The sequence below is a fragment of the Protopterus annectens genome, chromosome 4.part0 (genome assembly GCF_019279795.1).
Source record: "Protopterus annectens isolate FY-2018-M chromosome 4.part0, PAN1.0, whole genome shotgun sequence".
NCBI classification, from domain to species: domain Eukaryota; kingdom Metazoa; phylum Chordata; order Ceratodontiformes; family Protopteridae; genus Protopterus; species Protopterus annectens.
The window spans coordinates 709611705-709634035 of record NC_056733.1 but is presented as its reverse complement, the minus strand read 5'-3'; the positions used below and the strand labels follow the sequence as shown (position 1 = coordinate 709634035).

Here is a 22331-nt window from a genome sequence, read left to right as displayed (position 1 = left end):
CTGGAGCATCTTGTGCACAGGGATTGGGATTTCTTTAGATGTAGCATTTCTAACAGAACTGGGTCAGACAAGGCATTGTAATCAAGCAGAGATTGCCTCTAAGTAGGTGATATGAGTCAGAGAATAGTTGGAATTTTTTGAGTCTGTCAATATAGGACAAGTAATTAAGATCTAGGATCCTCTTTGTGAGGTACTTTTGTGGCCTCTCCAGTTGTTGCAGGTATCTAGCAAGGTACATGCCAAATGGGGCATTATACTCGATGATTGGCCTAATGAGGGAAGAGTAGAGGGAGACAGTGACCTCTTTCTTCCTGGATGCAAAACCCTTAGTAATGAGATGTTCCACATAAAAGGACTTTCTGACCACAGTGGCAATATGGTGGTCAAAAGAGAGGTTGCTGTCAACCTGCGTTCCCAGATCTCTTATAACGACCTTCTGTGTTCAGTGGAGTACCATCGCTGTGGTAATTCAAGGGAACCAGGTTTTTTCCAAGGGGGATGACAACACATTTTTTGGCATTGAGCTTAAGGCCATGGTCCTGACACCAGTTGTTGGTCTCAGTGAGGCCTTTCTGTAGGATGTCAACATCACTTTGGGAGTTAATAATAGCTCCCAACTTGCAATCATCTGCAAACTTTGTCAGCTAAAGTCCCTTCATGTTGGCCTGGACTTCAGAGAAGTAGATATCAAACAGGAGAGGACCCAGGACCGAACCCTGTGGGGCTCCACTCATGACTGGTCTGCAGTCTGACTTGGAGTCAGCTACTTTCACACTGTGGCTTCTATCTTTGAGCCAGTTTGCAACCCACCTAGTGGTATAGGGGTTGACGCCTATCTTAGTGAGTTTTTCTATGATTCCTGAGTGGGGGAATTGTATCAAAGGCCTTGGCCAGATCAAGGTAGGCTGTATGAACCACCTTGCCTTCATCCACAGCTCTGGTGACTGACTAACAAAAGTTGACCAAGTTGAGCAGGCATGATCTACCCTTCACAAAACAAAACTGTGTGGGATCCAGAGTTTGGAGATTACCTATATCCTTGTTTATTAGGTCCCTGATGATGTGTTCCAAAGCTTTGCATATCAAACTCGTCAGGCTAATGGGACAATAGTTCCCAGGGTCTGTAGTCACTCCTCCTTTGTGGAGAGGGATGACAGTAGCAGTGCGCCATTCAGTAAGGACAAAGCCTGAGGTGAGGCTGTGAATGAACAGGGCACACAGGTGAGGTGCCAGTTCACTCTGTAGTTCATGTAGAACACAGCCAGGGATATTGCCAGGTTCCATAGAAGCTGTATTCTTGGCCTTGGACAGTGCTGTTTTAACCTGTGCAGCAGTAATACTGGGTGCCTGGCAGTCTACTGGTGTTGTAATTGGTCCTTTAGGGGGAGAGGGGTAAAGTTGGCACTGAATCTGTCAGCCAGTATATTAGCAATATCTGTTGGCTTGGTATAGGAGGTACCATTGTGCAGTAGCTCAGAGCAAATATGGGTATTGCCATGGATATTCTTTACATAACTATAGAAGGCCTTGTGGTTGTCTTTACTATCTGCTGCAATTCTGTTTTCATAGCTAGCTTTAGAGGATTTGATGAGGGATCTCAACTTTTTGTTGAGGCTGATAAGGGAATTTTTCCAGTCTTGGGACTTTGCCTTATTCTACATCAGTTTCCTCCTTCTGTTGTAGAGTTTGTTTATGGCAGGGGACCACCAGATTGGTTTCCTTTATTTGGAGGAGAGCATCTTGGTCCTATTGGGAATGGCGAGATCCATGCATTTGTGTACATGTTCGTACAGTGCATTGGTGTATGATTCAACAGTCATGCAACTATTCTCTATTTGCATGGGTGCCGTGAAGTTAGCCACCTCTGTTTTTAGGAGCCCAGAGTTAGCTTTGGAGAAGTTTTTCATGATGGTTGCTTTTGCGGGGTGGGGGGATGTGAATTTCCAAGGTGATTAGTTTGCAGTCAAATCTAACCAGGGCGGAGTTGACTATTGGTGTAGAGCAATGGTCGCCCATGTTAGTAATGACCAGGTCAAGGATGTTACTACCTCTAGTGGGGGTAAGAATGAGCTGGTCCAGGGCATTGGAATTAATGAATTACAGGAAACATTGGGCAAGTATATTGGTACATGAGTAGTTTTCCCAGTTAATAGAGGAGCAGTTGAAGTCACCCAGTATGAGAGTGTTAGGTTGGACCCTAATATTCTCCTGGGTGTTTAGGAACGTGGAGTGTGAGTCTTGGGACATGGTTGGGGACCTATAGCAGGCTACAACCTGAATCAGTGTCTTACCCAATGTTAGCTGCACCTGAAGTATCTCAGATGCATTACATTGGGCTACCAGTCTAGAGGTGTGTGCAACTGCGTATCCTTTATGAATATGAAAACACCAACGCCTTTGGAGCTTCGGTCCAAGTCCTGTGGCCGAAAGATGTGGAATGAGTTATAGCCTGATAGTGCAGGGGTGGTTTCTGCTGCCTTGAACCAGGTCTCTGTTACAGCACAATGTCCTCCATTTTAAGGATTGCTTCGAGTCAGTGCAGTTTGAGATTTAGACTTCTAGCATTGAGCAGCATGACCCTCATATTGCATTTGTTTGTAGCTGTTATGGTGGTAATTTGGTCTTTGGAACACCACCTAAAAAAGGCACTATAGGGTTGGCAAGAGCCTTGGCTAGTATCCGGAAGCCCAGGGGTGATAGATGCAGGCCATCTCTGGTAAAGCATCAAGGTCTGTCAATCATGTCATCCCAGGCAGACAGATACTGGATCCCCTTAGAATGACACCAGAAACTTAGCCAATTGTTGAAATCAATCATTTTCTGCTTGTACTGTGGCATCATTCTGGGTGATGGTAGGATGCTGCTCAGGGCTAAGGTCATACCCACCTGAGCTATATAATCCGAGAGCTCCTCCATGTCTCTTTTCATGTAGTCCAGGGAGGTACGTCTCAGGTCATTCACACCTACATGTACAATGACAGAGTCATACTTGTACTTGTTGTTGAGAGACCTGAGTGCATGCATTATGTGGTGGATCCTGGCCCTTGAAAGGCAGCTGACTGTTACTTTCTCCTTATTCAACCTAGTGAGTGGGACATCAGTGTGCCTCACTATAAAGTCACCTATGACTAGTGTGTTGGGCATGCTGTTTTGCCTTAGGGGCTTTGGTTGAGTGGCACACTGTTTAGGAGAGTTATGTGTCTCGTGATTAGTGTTGTGTTGTGGTGGTCGAGTGCATTTCTGCCTTGAAGGTCTCTGCTGTTTGGGTAGGTTTTTATCGAGAGCCTCCATGAAGGTGGGTGTATGGTTTGTGCTTTTATGTGAAGGCAGTCCTGGTGTGTGTTCTGGAGGGCTGTGTGTTCCATGTGGTGTGGTGCAAGTGTTGACCTTCTCCTCTTGACTAGCTATTCCGGTCTTGGTTGGAGAGTGCGTGGCTTCCAGTTTGGATATATAAGTGCATCTCTCATAAGTCTGAGTGTTGGGAGGTAAGAGGAGAGGAGTGTCAGTGTACATGAGGCAGTTGCTGCATTGCCTCAGGATGCCCAAGTTCACCAGGTTAATAGGAGAAAGCACAGGGAACTGACCTTTAGACATGCCTGGAGGGGTGGGCATTAGTAATAAGTAATGGAGTTGTTTCCTTGTAGAATGTTTAGTGCTGATAGCACTTTTGTGTGCTACAATAATTGCTACAAGAAGTCTGGTAAAGTGCTAAACTAATAAGCTAGTAAAATTTTAGGAGAGGAGAGAACTAGCAGATCTAAGGGGAAAATTGAAGCACAGAATTTGGCACTGCTCAGGAGCTTACAAACAGTCCTGGATTTAACAAATCTGTATCAGGACTAGATTAGTTACAGGAAAGGCAGGAAACAAAGGCAAATGCAGGCTTTTAAACAAGAAAGTTGAAAGAGATGGAAAAACTGACCAAACGGCCAATAAGCTACAATTTCTGGGCCAGAAACCACTCCTCTTGTGGTAGATAGGCTACCTAGTGCTTACCACTTCCACTGATAAGCTAAAAGGCTTCCTTCCAACACAGAAAGTCTTGGGGGGCTCAGACGCTTACAAACAGTCCTGCTTACAGCAAATCTGTATCTGGACTAGACTAGTTACAGGAAAGACGGGAAACAAGCGCAAACGCAGGCTTTTAAACCAGAAAGTTGAAAAAGATGGAAAAACTGTTAACCTTTTTCTTTTTTTTTCATTTAAACTATTTTAAGAACTGTTTCTTTAATGTTTTTACACTGCATACAGTACTGTACTGTAGTGTGTGACCATAGTTTCTGTAGTGTTATTACACTGTATTTACAGTATTGTTATTACTACAGTATATAGTATTATGTTTAAGATTTTTTTTTATTTGAAAGTGTTTCTAAAGTGTTTTCTGTGCAAAGAAAAGTAAAATAAATAATAGACTGGTTCAAACATTTGACTAAGTGGCATTTAATAAGAACTATATGTATGTGTTTTGACTTAATACAAATTTGACTTAAGGATAGACTAAAAAATAGATCTCATTCTTAACCAGAGGACTGTTTCTATGAATTTCTCCCTAACCTTCTGAGTCAGAAACCTATTTGTTTGTTTGTGAAACAGATAGCTGTTTGATTTCTGGGTATACAACCCCCACCATTGTGATACAGTTTTATCTGGTAAAGCGAATCATTAAAGGTCTTGGGATGGTGTTACTCCTGTGAAAAGTTGGAAAATTACACTGTAAAAGGTGCGGGCAATACAATATGATGAATAAACAGCTCAGGAATCAGTAAAAATCTGATTTATTACAGGCATTTCAAGGCAAAGATAAAACAAATTAAACACTTAACTGGATCACCATGCTTTTTGTCCTAATCCAAGGACTTCATCAGGCAAACTACTCAAATTTCTCTCCCCTGTTAATATTACTACCTAGCAATCAATCTAATACAATACAATCAATTTAAATAAAACAATTTAGTAATTAAAAAATAAAAAACATAAAGATGTTCTAAAAACCAACTTCCCTAAACCCACAAATTTTAATGCACATACCTAAAATATAAACAGATACAAATATAAAATATGAAAAATCTGTTGTAACAAATATTTAAACACATATCTACCACAGATCTGAACTTCCACACACTATGAACTATAATTGTTACCATATAAATTAATGTATTATTACAATACAATGAGGGAACCAGAAAAGTAAGGAAATCATATTGTTGCTGCCCTCCAGTGGTCAACCTATCAAATTATCCCTACATTTAATTTTCATAATCTAGTTCTAAAATACTGTATATTTACTTGCAGGGAGTTTCAAAATCTATCAGAATATTTATTTATTTGACATTTGTTGACCGGGTTGTTCCAGCTGGGACAGAGCCCTTTTTTACTGGAGAACCGGAGAGAAAAGCTTCACAGTTAGTGCAAACATATAATAGTTACATAATGCAAACATATAATAATTACACTAATAAATACAGTGCGGTAGCGTTGTCGCCTCACAGTTAGACGTTGCATGTTCGATTCTCTGTTAGAGCATCTTCTGTGTGTCGACATACGTGAATGGGCGTTCCTTCGTTGAAGGCTGTGCGTTAGGCCCGGCAAGCCAGCACACAAAAATCAACTGCCAATCATTAGCGGACCGGAGTTCCGCTGTGGCAACCCCTAACCGGGAAAAGCCAAAAGACAGTTTATTCAAATGTGAGTAGCTATATACAAAAGCAGGTTAACATAAATTGTAATTACTGCAGAAAAAATGGCTATGAAGAAATCCAAGACTCCACAGCTGCCGCAGAGATTTTATTAAAGAACTGGTCTGTTAATATCTTTCTGTTTAATATCATAGTGATATCCATAAATCCTTTGCTTCAATGCCCTTTCTGTTTTTCCTACATAAAAGGCCATACAATATTTACATGAAGCTAAATAAATCACTGCTTTGCTGTTAAAGCTGACATAACCTCTAGCCTGTTTATACCTATCTCTACTCGGTATATATCTACACACACACACACACACACACATATATATATATATATATATATATATATATATATATATATATATATATATATTCTCCTTGTTACTGATGTTAACACATTGAGCATATCTTCTACATTTAAAAGTGCCTTTCCTTTTTGTCCTATTCTCATTGCATCTTCAATAATCTATTCATAATATATTTTTAATTTTGTAACTTTTCCTAAATGTAAATTATATAGGCTCAATAAATATCCCTTCTTTTTCTTCTTCTATTCCCAGTTAGGGATCACCACAGTGGATCACCTGTCTGCTCATGATTGGCAGTGGAGTTTTACGATGTTGAGTTGCCAGCCCAGCGCCCAACCTTCCACAGAAGGCACGCACACACTCACGCGTAGGGCGAATTTAGCATGTCCAATCCACCTACAGCTTGTCTTTGGGATGTGGGAGGAAACCGGAGCACCCAGAGGAAACCCACGTGACCACAGGGAGGACATGCAGATTCTGCACAGAAGGCACCACAGCCAAGGATTGAACCAGAGAGCCTCTTGCTGTGAGGCGGGACGCTAACCGCTGCAACACCATGGCAGCCCAATAAATATCCCTTCTAGATCCGACAAACTGGAAACAATTCCCAATATTTAGTTATTATGTTCTTAATAATATTAGCACCCTTGTTATAATTCATAAATGCCTGCCTACAAATTGTACCTTCTTTTTCTTTTTTCTGCTTAAAATTACAAATGCCATCATTAGATATGTTAAAATGATGGACCTTCTAGGAGATAAATGTAAATACACCAGAGTCTCAAAAAATGAAATAAATATCACTTACTCAAATATAAATTTTTCACTTAAAGATTTATTACTTGAGGGTTTGACTGAAATAGATACCTATAATTTTTTAAGGATGGATAAGCCAATAATACCATCTATTTTTAGAATCCCTAAGGTACATAAAAATGTTGCAGATCCGCCCTTGAGACCCATTGTGGAAAAGTAATGGATCAAAATACATCCCACAGCCAAATATGTGGACATTAACTTAAAATCAGTGTGGACAGAACAAGTAAAAATTTTAAAGGACTCATGGGATTTCCTTAAAGCGATAAATAAGGATTATTATAACAAAGATATTATTTTTGTTTCAATAGATATTGTAGATCTTTTTTCTGTCATACCCCATTAGATAGAATTAGAGTGGGTGGGGAGGCCATGGCAGACAAGGGTACATTTAGACTTTAGGGTGTTATTTGAGTTCATGGAAATAGTGTTTCACAACAATTACATCCATTTTGAGGGGAGTTTTTTAAACAAATAAGTAAGGTAGCTATGGGAGCATGCTGTGCTCCATGTTATGCGAATATAATACCTTATATATGGGAGAAAAAGTATATATATAATTCCTGTTAGGCTGTTGGAACATGTATAAAAGATATTTAGATGATATTTGTACAGTTTGGAAGGACACAGAAGATAAGCTGAGAGATTTTTTAAGCTACATAGGTACTACCACTGATTTTCATAAGTTCACTTAGAAATTTGGAAGGAATAGTGTGAATTATTTAGACTTTACAATTCATCTAATGGCAGTGAATGAGCAGCTTAGAGCTACAGTATATAGAAAGGATACATTTTTGAATTCGTATTTATTTTTCACCAGTGTGCATCCATACAAACAGAAGGGAAGTATTCTCAAGGGTCAGTTCATAAGGGAATCAAGGATGACCTCAGATGAGTAGAATTTTATACAAGAATAACTCAAATTAATGGAAATGTTCCTAGAAAGGAGATATCCTATTAAGATTATAGAGGAGGCAATAAAGGAAGTAAAAGAAGTAGAAATAGTAGATATTATCCAATTTTGGAAAGGAAGAGTATTAACTTGAAGTTTAACAGATCTAATGATGGCATTTGTATTTTAAGCAGTAAAAAGACAAAGAAGGTACAAGTTGTAAATATTGTATGGCCTTCTATGTAAGAAAAACAGAAAGGGCATTGAAGCAAAGGATTTATGAACATTGCTATGGTATTAAAAAGAGAGATATTAACAATCCCCTTTTCAAACATACTTTAAAATGCAAAGAAGTGAATTGTGCTTGAAGAAATTCCACTAGATCCAAGAGGTTGGCCATGGGAAGCAAAAACAGAGTATAAAGAAATATATTGGCAACTGTTTTTTCAGGCTAACATGGCCCTTGAACTTAATGAAAATATTTCCCTGGCACCAGTTCTTAAATTAAGGGCAGCTAGACTGTGATAGATGAAAAATGTTTATGGTATTTTATATATTTTATGGATATTTATGCACATAATTTTGTATATTTATATTTATTTAAAAATTGTATTTGTATATCTTTATTTATATATTTTAATGGATTTTGAAACTCACTGCAATTAAATATACAGTATTTTAGAAATAGATTATGTAAATTAAATGTAGGGATAATTTGATAGGTTGACCACTGGAGGGCAGCAACAATATGATTTCCTTACTTTTCTGGTTCCCTCATCGTATTGTAATAATACATTAATTTATATGGTAACAATTATAGTTCATAGTGCGTGGAAGTTCAGATCTGTGGTAGATATGTGTTTAAATAACATATTTGTTACAACAGATTTTTCATATTTTATATATGTATATGTTTATATTTTAGGTATGTACATTAAAATTTGTGGATTTAGGGAAGATGGTTTTTAAAACGTCTTCAGTTTTTTCATTTTTAATTACTTCATTGTTTTATTTAAACTGATTGTATCGTATTAGATTGATTGTTAGGTAGTAATATAAATAGGGGGAGAAAATTGAGTATTTTGTCTGATGAAGTCCTTGGATTAGGATAAAAAACATGGTGATCCAGTTAAGCATTTAATTTGTTTTATCTTTGTTTGCCGTGAAGTACTTGGCTTTACCAGAAAGGCTCATCCAGACTCTGCTACACTTTGCTGTGAAGGAAAGGTTAGTTTGCTGTTATTTTTTGTATTTCTGTATTGCCTTTCTATATATTTATTTTACTGTAGTTTGTTTTCTTTTCTTGTGTTTTGCTTGCATGCTGTTTAACAGCATATTAAAACTTCAAAAAAGAGACCACAGCTCTCTCTTCTCTGTGTCAGGGCAGAGAAATAAGAACTGATTTTAGAACTCATATCATAAGACAGAAAAGGTCACCAAGGTAAAGTTTGTTAACAGAGGGGGTGGAGCTAGAACTAAAAAATTTCTATTTAAGTAAAAAAAAACAACATTTCAGCTTACCAGAAGGCTCATCCAGACTCTGCTACACTTTGCTTGAAGGAAAGGTTAGTTTGCTGTTTATTTTTGTATTTCTTATGTATTTTATTTCTATTTTTTTGTTTTTGAATACTTTAGTTTGTTTTTTTTTTGTTTTGCTTGCATTCTGTTCTGTTTAATATTAAAACTTCAAAAAGACCTGTTCTCTCTCTTCTGAGTTTTCAGGCTCCCTTCCCTCCCATCCATTTAAGTTGTCTAAAAAATACCACTGTCTTTCTGTCTTCTTAGTTCTATATCTCTTATGTTAATCTGACCATATCTCTCTTTTTCTCTACTGCCAATGTGAGTAATCACAAAACATCCCTTTTTCACTCTACCCCCAAAATTATTCCCTTATATTTCATAAATTTACAATTTCATCCCCACAATTTTCACAAAGACTAAAGTTCAGTAATCCTAACTCTTGCTTTAACAAAAACTTAACTCTAACCTAAACCTAAACCTTTAATTTTAAACAGGTAAAACTCAGGTTACCTACTTTCATATCTAACTTCTCTATTGCACACTTGTGCAGTTACCTTCTTACATTCTTTTACCTTTGTTGCTAGCTGCACTCTACTTCTTATCTTTGGGACTCAAAGATCCTCTCCACTTTTCTCTTTTTTCTAAATCTGTTCTCTATTATCTACAGCACCTGCTTGATGCTTGCACTCTTATAGATAGCACCTGAAATAGCAACCCCAAACCCTTCCTCACGAAGACCCTCTCCCCCTTTTCTTTTAAAGTTTTTCTAGTAGTTCTGTTTTGGGGTGGATCAGTAGAGTCCTCTAGTGCCTCCAGTTGTGGTGAACCCTCTCCATGGCAGCCTTACAATTGCCTCAACTGCATAATTCAACCCAACCCTCTCATGTCCCTACACAAACACAAAATACATGGGAACTGCATCACGTGACACAAACACCTCTCAGAGTCTCCCTAGGGAGACCTGCAGGAGGAGGGAGTTCAAGATATACCTACAGACTATAGACCACATCTCACACACACCCACACACATCACAATAATAAACACACAAATACACCAACAACAACAAAGATCCACCTCTACACACACAGCCACCAAACACCTCAGAAGAACACACCAGCCAAACACCAAACAGCCACCCCCAGCACACACAACACCACCCACACAGTCAGACACAGAACACAAGACACAGTCACAACCTCACAGCCCAGACCAGACAGTCACAACATTTAGGAGTCCATGGTCAACAGACAGGATAGTCATCACCACTGGCAGTGTCAGACTGGGTAAGGAGAAGGTCACAGTAAGCTGCCATCCTGGTGATAGCATAGCAGCTCCACGTAGGTCAGCAGCGCCACCAAATATGAGGTAGTCATGACCCGCAACATTGTAAGCGACCTGAGATGAAGCCATTGTCAGACGGGCACTAAAAGAAAGTGACACTGAGGGCTCTCTGAGCCCAGGCAGGAGGTATGTATGACTGTGAGCGTAGGCAATCCTACCTTCACACCAAATGATGAATACAAATACAGAGATAAGATCTGAACATACAGCTTAACTCTGATGCTGTCTAAAAAGGAGATCAAAACGATTGTTGCCTGTCTGGATGGGGATGACATGCTGGACAAGCTGCCCACCTGATTCAACCGGCGTGTCAAACTCACCTGAGGATATTGGCAAAGGCTCTGCCTGGCCCTGGGTCTGCCTTTTGCAAGCAAGGAATTCTTAAAACCCCACCCTAGAACACACAAGGAAGGAAAAAAAATAATGCTGCTCAATGCTCAAGAAAAAAAAAGGGAAATGCACCTTTTCGCACTCGAGGTATGTCTCTCAGTATGGAGAACATCGATGCAGTGACATAAACCTAAACCAAGGGTGCAAGATCCCACCCAGCACTAGCAGGTTCAGGTGGCTTAATAAATGGATTCACCCCAGGAAATCGGACAATACCAAGAAGGGAGAAAGGAGGGTAGACTCAAACACTCAAGACCCTCAAGAAAGACTATCACGGTGCGACCTCTCGGAGACCATCCAGACTGCAAAAACCAATTAACCATCTGGGTAGCAAATTGTGCAGGTTTACAGGCTCACCTTACAACCTCAGGAACCTCCTAGCCTTATCATAAACTTTAGACCTTCTAAATGTAGGAACATAACTGGGGGATTAACTAATCACCTCCAGTACCCATACAATGAGACTGGACACACCAACAAATAACTCAGGAACCAAAACAAAGCCTGGAAATCATACACTAAAATGACATGGAATGCCTAAACCTCCATCCCATGGGAGAACTCCAATACTTGATCCTCATCCTCACTCTCATACAAGAACACAAAACATGCTAATTAGGGAGCACCACCCCCCAGATCGGATCACAAAACTAATCTGGGGAGGTCCTCACACCCCCCCTCATGAAAAAAAAAGAAATAAAGAACCCACCTCTTTGAAAATTACCACACTTTCAACAGTCTAAAAGCCGACCTTTAAGACCAGCAGACGGATCACAGCTCCTTTAACAAAGCCTGAGCTCCTTACACCCCCCTCAAGCCAGCACCTGCAGGGGGTATGCAGGGCACCGGCAAAGCCAAAACAAACAAAGAAGGCAATTGCCAAGGCAGGAAGGGCGTCCACTCCAAAGGCAAGAAACAAAGATCAACAAACAAGGAGGAAGCTACTACAGCTGAAACCAAAAGCTTAAAAAATCCTTAAAACAAAAATCACTATAAAAAAAAAAAAATCAAAAAAAAAAATCTCTCAAGAAAAATTTCCAAAGCAAAAAAAAAGAATCAAAAGAAAAATCAATCAAAGACACAAATAAGGAAGCTATTAGCTATGTTAGAAAAAAGGGAGAAAAGGCCAGAGATGCCCATGAACTAGTTCAGAAGAAAACTGATCCTACAGTCATACAACACATCCATACTTATACTGGATGACAAGACCCCTGCAAACCTCCAGAAAGGAGATCCACCTGAAATCTATACAAAGCCCAGCAAGCGAGAAGCATCCAGACGCCCAGCTCTCTCCAAACTCAAACCAAAGGCAAAAACATGATGCCCACTCCTGGGACGGCTCACATTTATCCCACCGACCTCAGGCAACGAGGAATTAAAGCCACAGCTAGGACAGCTGTCATAACCTCTTATCTGCAGATCTGATCACCTCGGTGGCATACAGCTGTGCAACTGTGGTCTCCACTTCAGCACGGTGACCGACCCTGGAAATTACTAAACCGGCCCATATGACCACCAAGGATTAAAGCCATGGGAATGGAGAGGATCAGCCTGGACCACAGTTTAAAAGAATAGAGGAATTTGGACTCCATAAAGGCAGAAAGCTTTGTCTTCACTTGCAGCAGATACAGCCTACTAAACTTGGTTGACTTTTTGAAACCAGCACCAAGCCTTTTGCCGAGGAAAGGCAGTCCATACAGCCTACCGATGACAGGCCTTTGCCTGATACAATAAACACTTTCGGGTGGTTTGCAAATCAGCTTCATCACAAATGTTGCAATCACAATCACAAGATGGGTTACCTCTAGCTGGGAACCTGACCCTTGGAGAGGGTGTCGCTTGCTCCACCGCAGAGTCATCTCCAAAGCCTGTACCAAGTGGCTCCCTGGAGGGCATGGCTGACAACAGGACTTTTTATCAGTCTGCACAGTACAAAATGACAATGGCTGGTGGGAGGAGACCAATGTTGAACAAAGGGCTTGCAGATGACTGCAAACTCTGCCACAGGTAAGTACATCTGACACAGATATCCTTCAGAAGGGTCTCACAGAAACGCCAAACTGGTGCCAGAGCCCAAAAAATGCTTGTAAATACCAAATCGCAAAACAAAGGTAGCCGGACCTGCAAAAATTACCTAGCTACCACTGACAGAAGAATCCAAGGTACTGAAGAAGTTAGTTGGGTCAGACACACCAGGTTGATTCACCCATAGGATTAGACACCCATGTAGCTGTAGTAGTTATTCCACCTTCTCATCTTGCCCTGTATCATGTCATAGTCAATGCCCTGAATCTCCCTATACTCATCACTCATCAGACCTCTGCCTCAGACAAATGCCCATTGGTACATAAAAGACCGACACTTGCAGCAGGAAGTATCTCCACAATCTGTCAGGCCAAAGGGTCTCTCACAAAAAGATAAGCACCTCACTGGTATACTTGCCCACAACATCTGTAACTAGCTGCCTATTCAGTTGACCTTTGCCCAGAATTTGACCTATGCCTATATCCAAAAATCTGAGCCTGACAAGATTTGATGAATACTAGACACCTCAAAATCACTTTCGAGAAGAGACACAAAGGCGGACACTTAAACCGACCACGACTATTTTATGGGCTGTGCACGAGGAGATTCATCACCAATGGAAGCTCTATTCAGTGTGGAGTAATCAAGATATCCCTTTGTGAGGATCAGAGCACCTCTCTAGCCCTGTTCATTGGATGGCCTTAGACCCAGATAAAAATGCAGGAAGATCACCAAGGTCTAGGCCTCACAGACACTGCTCAGCAGACATACAGCAAGCTAATGGGAGGCACAACCAAATATAATACAAATGGACCTATGAACCTACTATGCTAATAACCTATTAGATTTTTGCTGATTCCTGGGCTGTTCGCTCATTGCATTGCATTGCCTGCACCTCTTACAGTGTCATTTTGGTTGCGTTGGTGGAGGTGGCTTAGAATCCAAAGCTCTTTTTCACTGGTTTCTGCTGAGTGTTTTTGTCCTATGAAAAGTCACTTAACTTTGTGAATTTAATAAACCCCCTTACTGGTATTGTTTCATTCTAAAATGTGCTTGATTAATTATCTGTCAATCATATGGCTTTGATCCACAGTGGGCCTAAGGACTGCACAGAGAAACCAGGCAACTAACCAGACGACAGGAGTATATCTACCACTACTACTGACTTTTTTTAATAACATAAACAAGAAGAAAAAAATATTGTATGAAATCCAGCAGAAAAGCCACAAAAAAGAGAAGGATATCTGAAAAGCAAGTGATATAGTCTATAGGAATTTCATTCTTCTAAAACAGGATTCAAAACTTTGGAAAAACAGAGTTAAAAATGTTCATAATGTACTCTTTCTTAAGTAACACAGCCCTTTGTTCTCTTGGGGTTTAACTGCATTTCTGTTTCTTTCTCATTTGCAGAAGATGAAAAAGAAATATTTAATCCTCAGTGCCGGATTGTGAATCTTGTGCAAAGCCTGAAAGAGAAATGCAAGTGCGAACATGATGGTAAGGAATGCAGCTTATTTGTCAGAATTATTGGTCACTCAGTGGAAGTTCTAGCTTGGCTGGAGTTTTCGTTTAGTTTTTTCTGATTTTTTCTGTGTGACTTTCTCATTCTTTGTTTTAGTTTGTTAGTTGGGATATTTTGCAGTCACCCTAATGATAATGGACATCAGCTGGGTATAACAGCCCTGTGTTTCTTATGTTTAGTCAAATGCTCTGCTTGTGCTGTGCTGATGAGGTCATAACAAGGCCAAAATATGCATATCCACAGCTAGCGGGATTTGGCTTTATTGGCCTAAAATTGTCCATTGAAATGACTTAAAAAGAAATAAGTCATGGGCATTCAGAATCGCCATATAGCTGAAACACCTGATGTTCATAATGGTCATTTGCATATATATCCCATGTGCCTCTGTTACAAGAGGTTTGAGAGGTCACTCAGTGGAAGTTCTAGCTTGGCTGGAGTTTTCATTTAGTTTTTTTCTGATTGTCAGAATTATTCAGATTATCAAAGATGTATCATTGCTCAGTAATGCAAGGAATAAGATCTTTCCTTACAGCCTATACTTTTACAGGTGAACAGTCTGAATTTATCTCTCCTTTCACAATTGTAATGGAGCAGCCCCAGTGTATACCAGCTGAAATGGTGCAAAACCAGTATACCCCATGCCATTTGAAATGGTACCCAACCCAAAACATAGGCTCATAGGAATAGTAGGCTAATGGCCCTAGGGCACTAAGAAGCCTAACCAAGTTCTACCCTTATTTCCACAATCAGCACCTATTGCCCCTGTCCAAGAGGTAAAACAGGTAAATTATGATATCACACTGCATCCACATACTACCTCCTAACAAATCTGAACTTGTGCAGTCCCAATGTAATCCTGTAGCTGTATCCCCTCCCTTCACATGAGCTTGTGCAGCCCCAATATAATCATCATGCCATCTGAATTGCTGCAGCTCCAATGTACACTTTCGCATCAAAGGTGTCCACATAGCGACAGGACAATATTAAGGCGATTTGAAAACAGATGCATCATAGTCTGATCACATACACTGTTTGGTTACTGAGCATCAGTTGCACAGGTGGGTAAGCCATAATTGTTTCTCTTTGGGTCAAACAAGAGAGCCTAACTTTAGCAGGAGTCCAGATGAGATACATGCTGTGACCACTGCAAGCTCCTCTCTGCAGTGAGTGCAATACTTCAGCAACTAATTGTACTTGTCTATCTCCTAAGGAGGACCTTGGTATAGAATGCAGTGTACCTGGGTATTTTTCAGGTAGACGGACTGTATTATGTGCTCCCTGGATTCCATTCCCATGATTCCTGCATATCTTTCCATTTCCTTTTTATTTGTAACATAGTACTACCACTTTCTTTTGACCATTCTCTATAGGGTCAGTATAGTTATACAACTCCCACCCAGCATGCACTGCCCTGAAGGTGATATGCCTGACCCAAGCACACAAGAAACAAGATTATACCTCTCTGTAAAAATCTAGGCCTTTGAGGGATAAAAAAAATTAAAACTGTATGCTGTGGAGTCTGTCATAGAGAGATTCTTGATAGAAAGGCTTGTTACTTTCCTTGAGGAAATTAGCCTCTAGGACAACATGTGACCTTTGCCAGAATGAGATGCCAGTCACACATAATCCAGTTTTATGATTGGATCACGAGAAAATTTAACAAGGGACTTCAGCAAGGCCTTTGACTCGTACGCTAGCAAAAATGGGGAGGTCTGGGGTATGATTAAGATTAAAGAAGAGGATTGCTGCATGATTTGAATGGAATGATATGGAGGGTTCTGGGATGAGTAAATATGTCAAGAATAAGGTAACAGAAAACAGGAGTCCCTCCTGATCACTCTAGGGACCGATATTCCCTAGTGTGCTTGTCCCAGATATATCTAAGAGAACAGAAAACAGGATCAACCTTTTTGCTGTTGACACAAAGATAGGTGCAGCAGTGAGGGATGGGAAGGAGTCTAAGGAAAGATCCAGAAAGAGTAAACAAAGGGACATGAAGGTTGCAATTAAGGCTCCGTGTAGTCAAATGCAAAGTATTATACTGATGTCACAGCACCCCTAGGGGGATAGACTCTGCACACAGACCATTTTGGGGACTAATCACACCCTGGATTTGTGAAAACAGTTCTTTGTCGAGAGGGTTGTAGACTCTTTAACAACATTACTGGAAGGAGTGGAGAAGACAAAAACCACAGAGGCATGAAAGTGGACGTGACACAAGGGGAAAAGGAATAAGGAGGAAGGTGTGCATGGGGACAGGCAGAATGCTGAACGTACTTATAAGGCACACCAGAAAGGCTTACTGTCTCCTGCCACTATGTGAATGTAATGTAATGTATCTCAATTTTTAAAGCAATTAAATATTTTAACTCCAAAATGGCTGTATGCTTAGCAACATATTTAGTAGGAGGGAGTTCCAGCTCATGGCTTCCCATCTTCTGGGACCAGACTTATTCACTACATGACATCGCGCACTGTGATAACACCATTAAGTCACTAAGCAGTGTGTTCTCTGCTACAACAACAAAGAGTCCAGGCAGTCAGAAATACTTTCTGGATAAACCTGACATTGTTTTATAAATCCTTTTAGAGGTCATTTTTATCTAGCTAAATTTACTGAAATCAAGCATAAATAATCACAAAGGCTCACCTTTATTCAGCTATAGAACAACCGTCCTTAAATTGAGCACATTAGGATTAGCCATTAGCAAAGCCATCATGTGTGGTACTGTCTATCAGGTAGCACAGCAGGGACTATGGGTTTGTAGAATCATAGAAACCATTCTTACCGATATAACAGTTATTATTTTTCATGCTGCTGTGTTATGAGACAGCAAATGAAACCAGACTGGTTGTGATATGGAAAGGTTCTACATAAGACAGTATGGTATACCAGGCTTTTTTTTCAGCATTATAGCAGGGCCATAAAGTTGAGCCAGGCCACAGTATAAACTGTGTCTTGAGTACAACTGGAAATTTCAGATAATAAAGTGCAACTCATGGGTGTACCTGATCTGCTTGTGTGTTCTTTCTCAGTATAGTGCATCAAGTATGAAGTGTGGCAACAGGACAGTTAGTATTTGCAGTGCTACAAGAATAACTCATTTGGGAAGATTTTATTAATTTAAGCCAGCTATGGAATCATTATTAGTATTTACTGAACAAACTGACATTTTTCTCAAGGCAAATGACTTTCCCAAAGGTAAGCATCCAACCTGATGAGGGCTTCACATATGGGCTACTTCGAAACATTGTTCATCCACAGATGTCAAATAATAAAAGTTATCAAGAAATTGCTGAAATGTTAAAGGGACATTATGAACCCACCCCATTAATAATACTGGACAGAGTTCACTTAAGTCATGCATCCAAAATGCCGATGAACTAGTGATGTTGGACGCTGCGGAGCTGAAGCAATGTACATTGAACTGTAACTTTGGTTTGAATTTTGGTAAGGGAGTAAGCGACATATTCTTTAGTGTCATTCACACTAAAGCTTGCCAAAGAAAGCTATCATCTGAATTAAATTTAACATATCCTTGAGTATTTGAAATAGCACCAAGAATGAAAATGGCGCACGCACATGTACGCGAGAGATGAGGAAGCATGACTTAAAAGTCGGTGACGTACATAAATTCAAAATTTAAACGAATAACTAGAAAGGTAAACAATTCTAGTACTGTAATAGTAAGACAGAAGTAATTAAAATGGCTTAAAAGTATAGCCTGGCATAAGATTTGAACTTTCATTACAGAATGTCTGGACTACTGGAAAACTTGTATTTCGGACACCCTGTTATTATAAAACATGAAGACCATTCTTGGCATGAAAGTTTGTGGTGGCCAAAGTCAGAAGAAGATACTTACATGTAAACAGTGTCTACCATGCCAAAGGGAATGGAAGTTGTATAGAGAAGTACTATGTTATGTGTGGAAATTTCCAGGAGGATGCTGGAAAATACTACAGATTAATTTTACAGGTCCTTTTATGAATAGTTAATTCATGATAGTGGTGGTTGTACATTTGAACTGATATGACATATTTCACAAGTCTGAAATGATGCTGCAAGTGACAGCAAGCAACCTGAGAAGATTATTTGCACAGTTACGGAGAAAACGCTGCTCAGTTCCATGTCAGCAGACTTGTTGTTTTGCGAAACAAGATGGAACTCTCCATTCAGCTAATACAGCAGGACATCCAGCTGGCAAAGCTACTATGGATTTAGCAGAAATGTATTTTCAGGTGTTTTAAGTTGGAATGAAAAAATTGACAAATACCATACTGGGTGTGAAAAACAAGTTTTGTTATTTCTGCTACGATACAGAAAGTGCAGTTGTGTATGTTAACTTAGCATAAAAGTAGATGATTGAAAGATCACTGTTGCAGTATCATAGCTATATGGGTTATATCCTGCTAGAGATAGTTTCCAAAGCTTCAGGGCACCTTCCATGCACTTAAACTATTACCAGCATGAGCAGATATGAAGAAAAACAGATGTGGACACCAAGATCTTTATAGATTTCATGCCAGCTGAGAGAGGGAGGCTAGCACCCTGAAAGAGGTCAGTGCTAGGAAAATAAAAAAGTCCTCACCCTGGCAATAAAAGCATACAAAAATATGGCAGGAGAGAGCAGTTACTGCAGAATTGAACTTTCAAAAATCTACTGCTGTAAGTTTGCTTACCCAGCTCTACAATTGTTCATCAGTTGAGTAATGCTGCAGTAGTCTTCACTATTTGAATATACTGGTGTAGCTTATACATAGTGGGAACAGAAATAATGTGTGTCCTGGAGCCCCTGGAAGAATGGTCCTAACAAAGCCTGCTCTAGACCTGGAGAAGAATCTAGCTTGTGGTGTTTTGTAAAGGTGTATACAGAGAACTAAGCTGCTGTTTCTAGAATATTTCTAGAATCCAACCCTTTCTAAAAAGCCACAGATGAAACCAGGGCTCTTTTAATAGAGTGAGTCTTGACACTGCCTGGCATTGCCTTATTGTGGTGTTTATAACAAAATGTAATAGTATGAGACACCATTTGGAAATAGTCTATTTTGACGTAGGTTTTCCTTTTTTCCTACCTTCATAAGAAATAAATAACTGATTAGACATTCTGAACACTGTAGTTCTGTCAAAATAATATCTGAGTTATCTGTGAAGATCCAGAAAACATAGGATCCTTTCTCCCTGTGTTTTAGGTTCTGGAAAGAAGTGAGATGAATAACTTGGCTCAAACTCAACTTGATACCACTTTAGGCTTAAAAGAAGGAGTAATCCTTAAGGAAACCATATCTTCATGGTAAATTAGATAAGGCTGACACACCATAAGAGCTTGCAACTCGGATACTCTTCTTGCATATGTCACAGCAATGTGTAAAACTGTTTTCCATGTTAAGAACATCAAATCAGTCTGATGAGCTGGCTCAAACAGAGCAAAAGTTAAATTTCCAAAACAAAATTATGATCCCAAGCAGGAGCCACCTGTTTTCTAAGAGGCCTGGTATGTATTAACTTGGGTATGCATGGAAAGGGAACCCCGTGGATAGACGTGCTGAAATGACTCACAAGTATATCTTGATAGAAGAGTAAGAAAGACCATAGGATAATAGCCCTTCAAATACTCTAGAACCAGAAAAAATAGCCTTAAAAGGATCCTGATTCTTTTCTTTGTAACAAATGGAAAATCGTTTCCATATGCTAATATGTAATTTCCTAGTAACAAGTCTCCTTGTCTTCATTAAAACCTAGTGCACCTCCTCAGAAAATGAGTGCCTAAAAGGTATTAAAACTTTATTAAAAGGCAGTTATCTGAAGTTGTTTCATGCTGGGGAGAATCAACCATTACCTACACTGTCTGAATAGATCCAGTCTGTGAGGGAATTTGTTGCAATTACCCTTGGCCATTTCCAAAAGAAGGGGGAACCACTGTTGCCTGGATCAAAAGGAAGTCACCATAATGATCTTTGGAAAGTTCATCTGAATCTTCAGAATGACCCTGGATAAAAGTGGAAGGGGAGTAAACCCTACAGAAAAATTCCTGTCCATGAAAAAGAAAATGCATCAGTTTTCCAGGCCTTCGTGCACAGAGTACAAGTGCAGAATTTTGCCAGCTGATTGTTGTGAGAGGAGGGAAATAGATCTACCTGAGCTGTTCCCCCACAGCTAATTTAATTTAATTGAATTTAATTTATTTAATTTAATTTGCCATTTGTTAACCGGGTTGGTCTGGCTAGGCAGGTGCCCTTTTTCATCAGACACCCGAGGAGAAAAGCTCCACAGTATACACTTTACAATTAGTTACATATGTCAAATGCCCACAGTGCGCATTATATAATCGGCTACTAACTTTATTTACAAATGTGATTTACAAAATTTACAAATTTGATAAGAGTATGTAAAAAAGAAGAGTGTAGATATTGAGCAAAAGATGTAAACAGAGAAATCTTGCTTGTGTTAGCCTTTCTAGATAAGGTATATTTACTAATTAATATAAAAACATAAGTTGTTGCCTATAGTTGAATATGGCTGCTCGATGGCAGAATGAAAGAAGAGGGAGGAAGGACAGAAGGGAAGGCCAGTCATTCTAGTAGCATCGAGTCAAAACCAGAAAGACGAGGTTGGGAAAAAAAAGGGAAAGATGAGGGTGGAAGTTATAAAGGTACAGAGAAAGGAGGTGGAAAAGTTTACAGTTACATGAGTGAGGTGTAGGGGATGGAAACAGGTGTATTATAGGTATGTATGGCAGGGGAGGGTAGCAACGTAGGGAGAATTCAAGTAGGGTCATAACAGGGACAGTACCAGGAGCTACTTAAGTAGTTCTTCAGGCTAACCTTGAAGTTGAGAGTGTCTTGGAGATCTCTGATTTGGTGAGGGAGCTTGATCCAGAATGCGGTGATTGCATGACTATAAAGACGTTTACCTATGGTTTTATTAGGTTTTGGTACTTGGAGTAGATGTTGGTCTAAGCTACGAAGTTCACGGTTAGTGATGTAGGGAGAAACAATAGATGATAGAGAGGGGCAAGCTGAGGGTTGTAGCAGGATGGAATGTAACATGTTATGTTGATGGTGGAGGAGCTGGATTTGTAGCTCTAGCCAGTTTAGTTGACCCGCGGTGGTGGTGCTGCAGTAGCATTGTCACCTCACAGTAAGACACTGTCCAGTTCGAGTCTCAGCTAGAGCGTCTTCTGCGTGGAGACATGCGTGGATGGGCGTACCTTTGTTGAAGGTTGTGTGTCAGGCCTGGCAAGCTGGTACGTAAAAATCAACTGCCAATCATTAGCGGACCGGAGTTCCACTGTGGTGACCCCTAACCAGTAAAAGCTGAAAGACACAGACAGACAGTGCAAGGCAGTGGTGAGAGGTTTGTGGCAAACCTGGCGATTTTATTGTAAGTTAGCTCAAGTTTATTTAAGAGGGTTTTATTAAGTTTAGTGAAGACAGAGGCAGCATAAAGTTATGAAAGAAGTAGGTAGGCTTGAGCTAGGGATACTTTGGAGCCCTGTGTAAGGAATTTTTTATTTCTATATAGTAGTCCGAGTTTCAGCTGACTCGGTTTCCATTCATGAGGGTCTGTCTAGGTCATGTTCAGCTTGCCTGTTACATAATTTTGCTCTGATGGGATGCAAGATTTCTGTAGGGTAATAATGTGCTAAAATCTATATCCCATGCTTCCACAGCAACTCTGCACAGAGATTAATATCTGGAGAGCCCTGTTTGTTTATGTACTGAATTACTGTGGTGTTGTCTGTAACCACTTTCAATGGTCCTGGGGACCATAAATGATTGAGAAAGTTGAGAGCATTTATGAATGCCGACATTTCTTTTACTTTTGT

At 39.9% G+C, this 22331-nt stretch overlaps 1 protein-coding gene across 2 annotated transcripts in view; it reads left to right on the top strand.

Moving 5' to 3' along the window:
• Window positions 1-22331, top strand: part of CCHR4.PART0H22orf15 (chromosome chr4.part0 C22orf15 homolog) — a 136077-nt gene that overhangs the window by 72869 nt on the left and 40877 nt on the right. Inside the window, exon 2 of one of the 2 annotated variants that reach the window (XM_044068687.1) lies at window positions 14391-14477. The exons of the other annotated variant lie outside the window; for it this stretch is intronic. Within the exon in view, the coding sequence (XP_043924622.1) occupies window positions 14391-14477 (87 nt within the window). The remainder of the gene's footprint in view (window positions 1-14390; window positions 14478-22331) is intronic. 2 annotated transcript variants of the gene reach the window in all.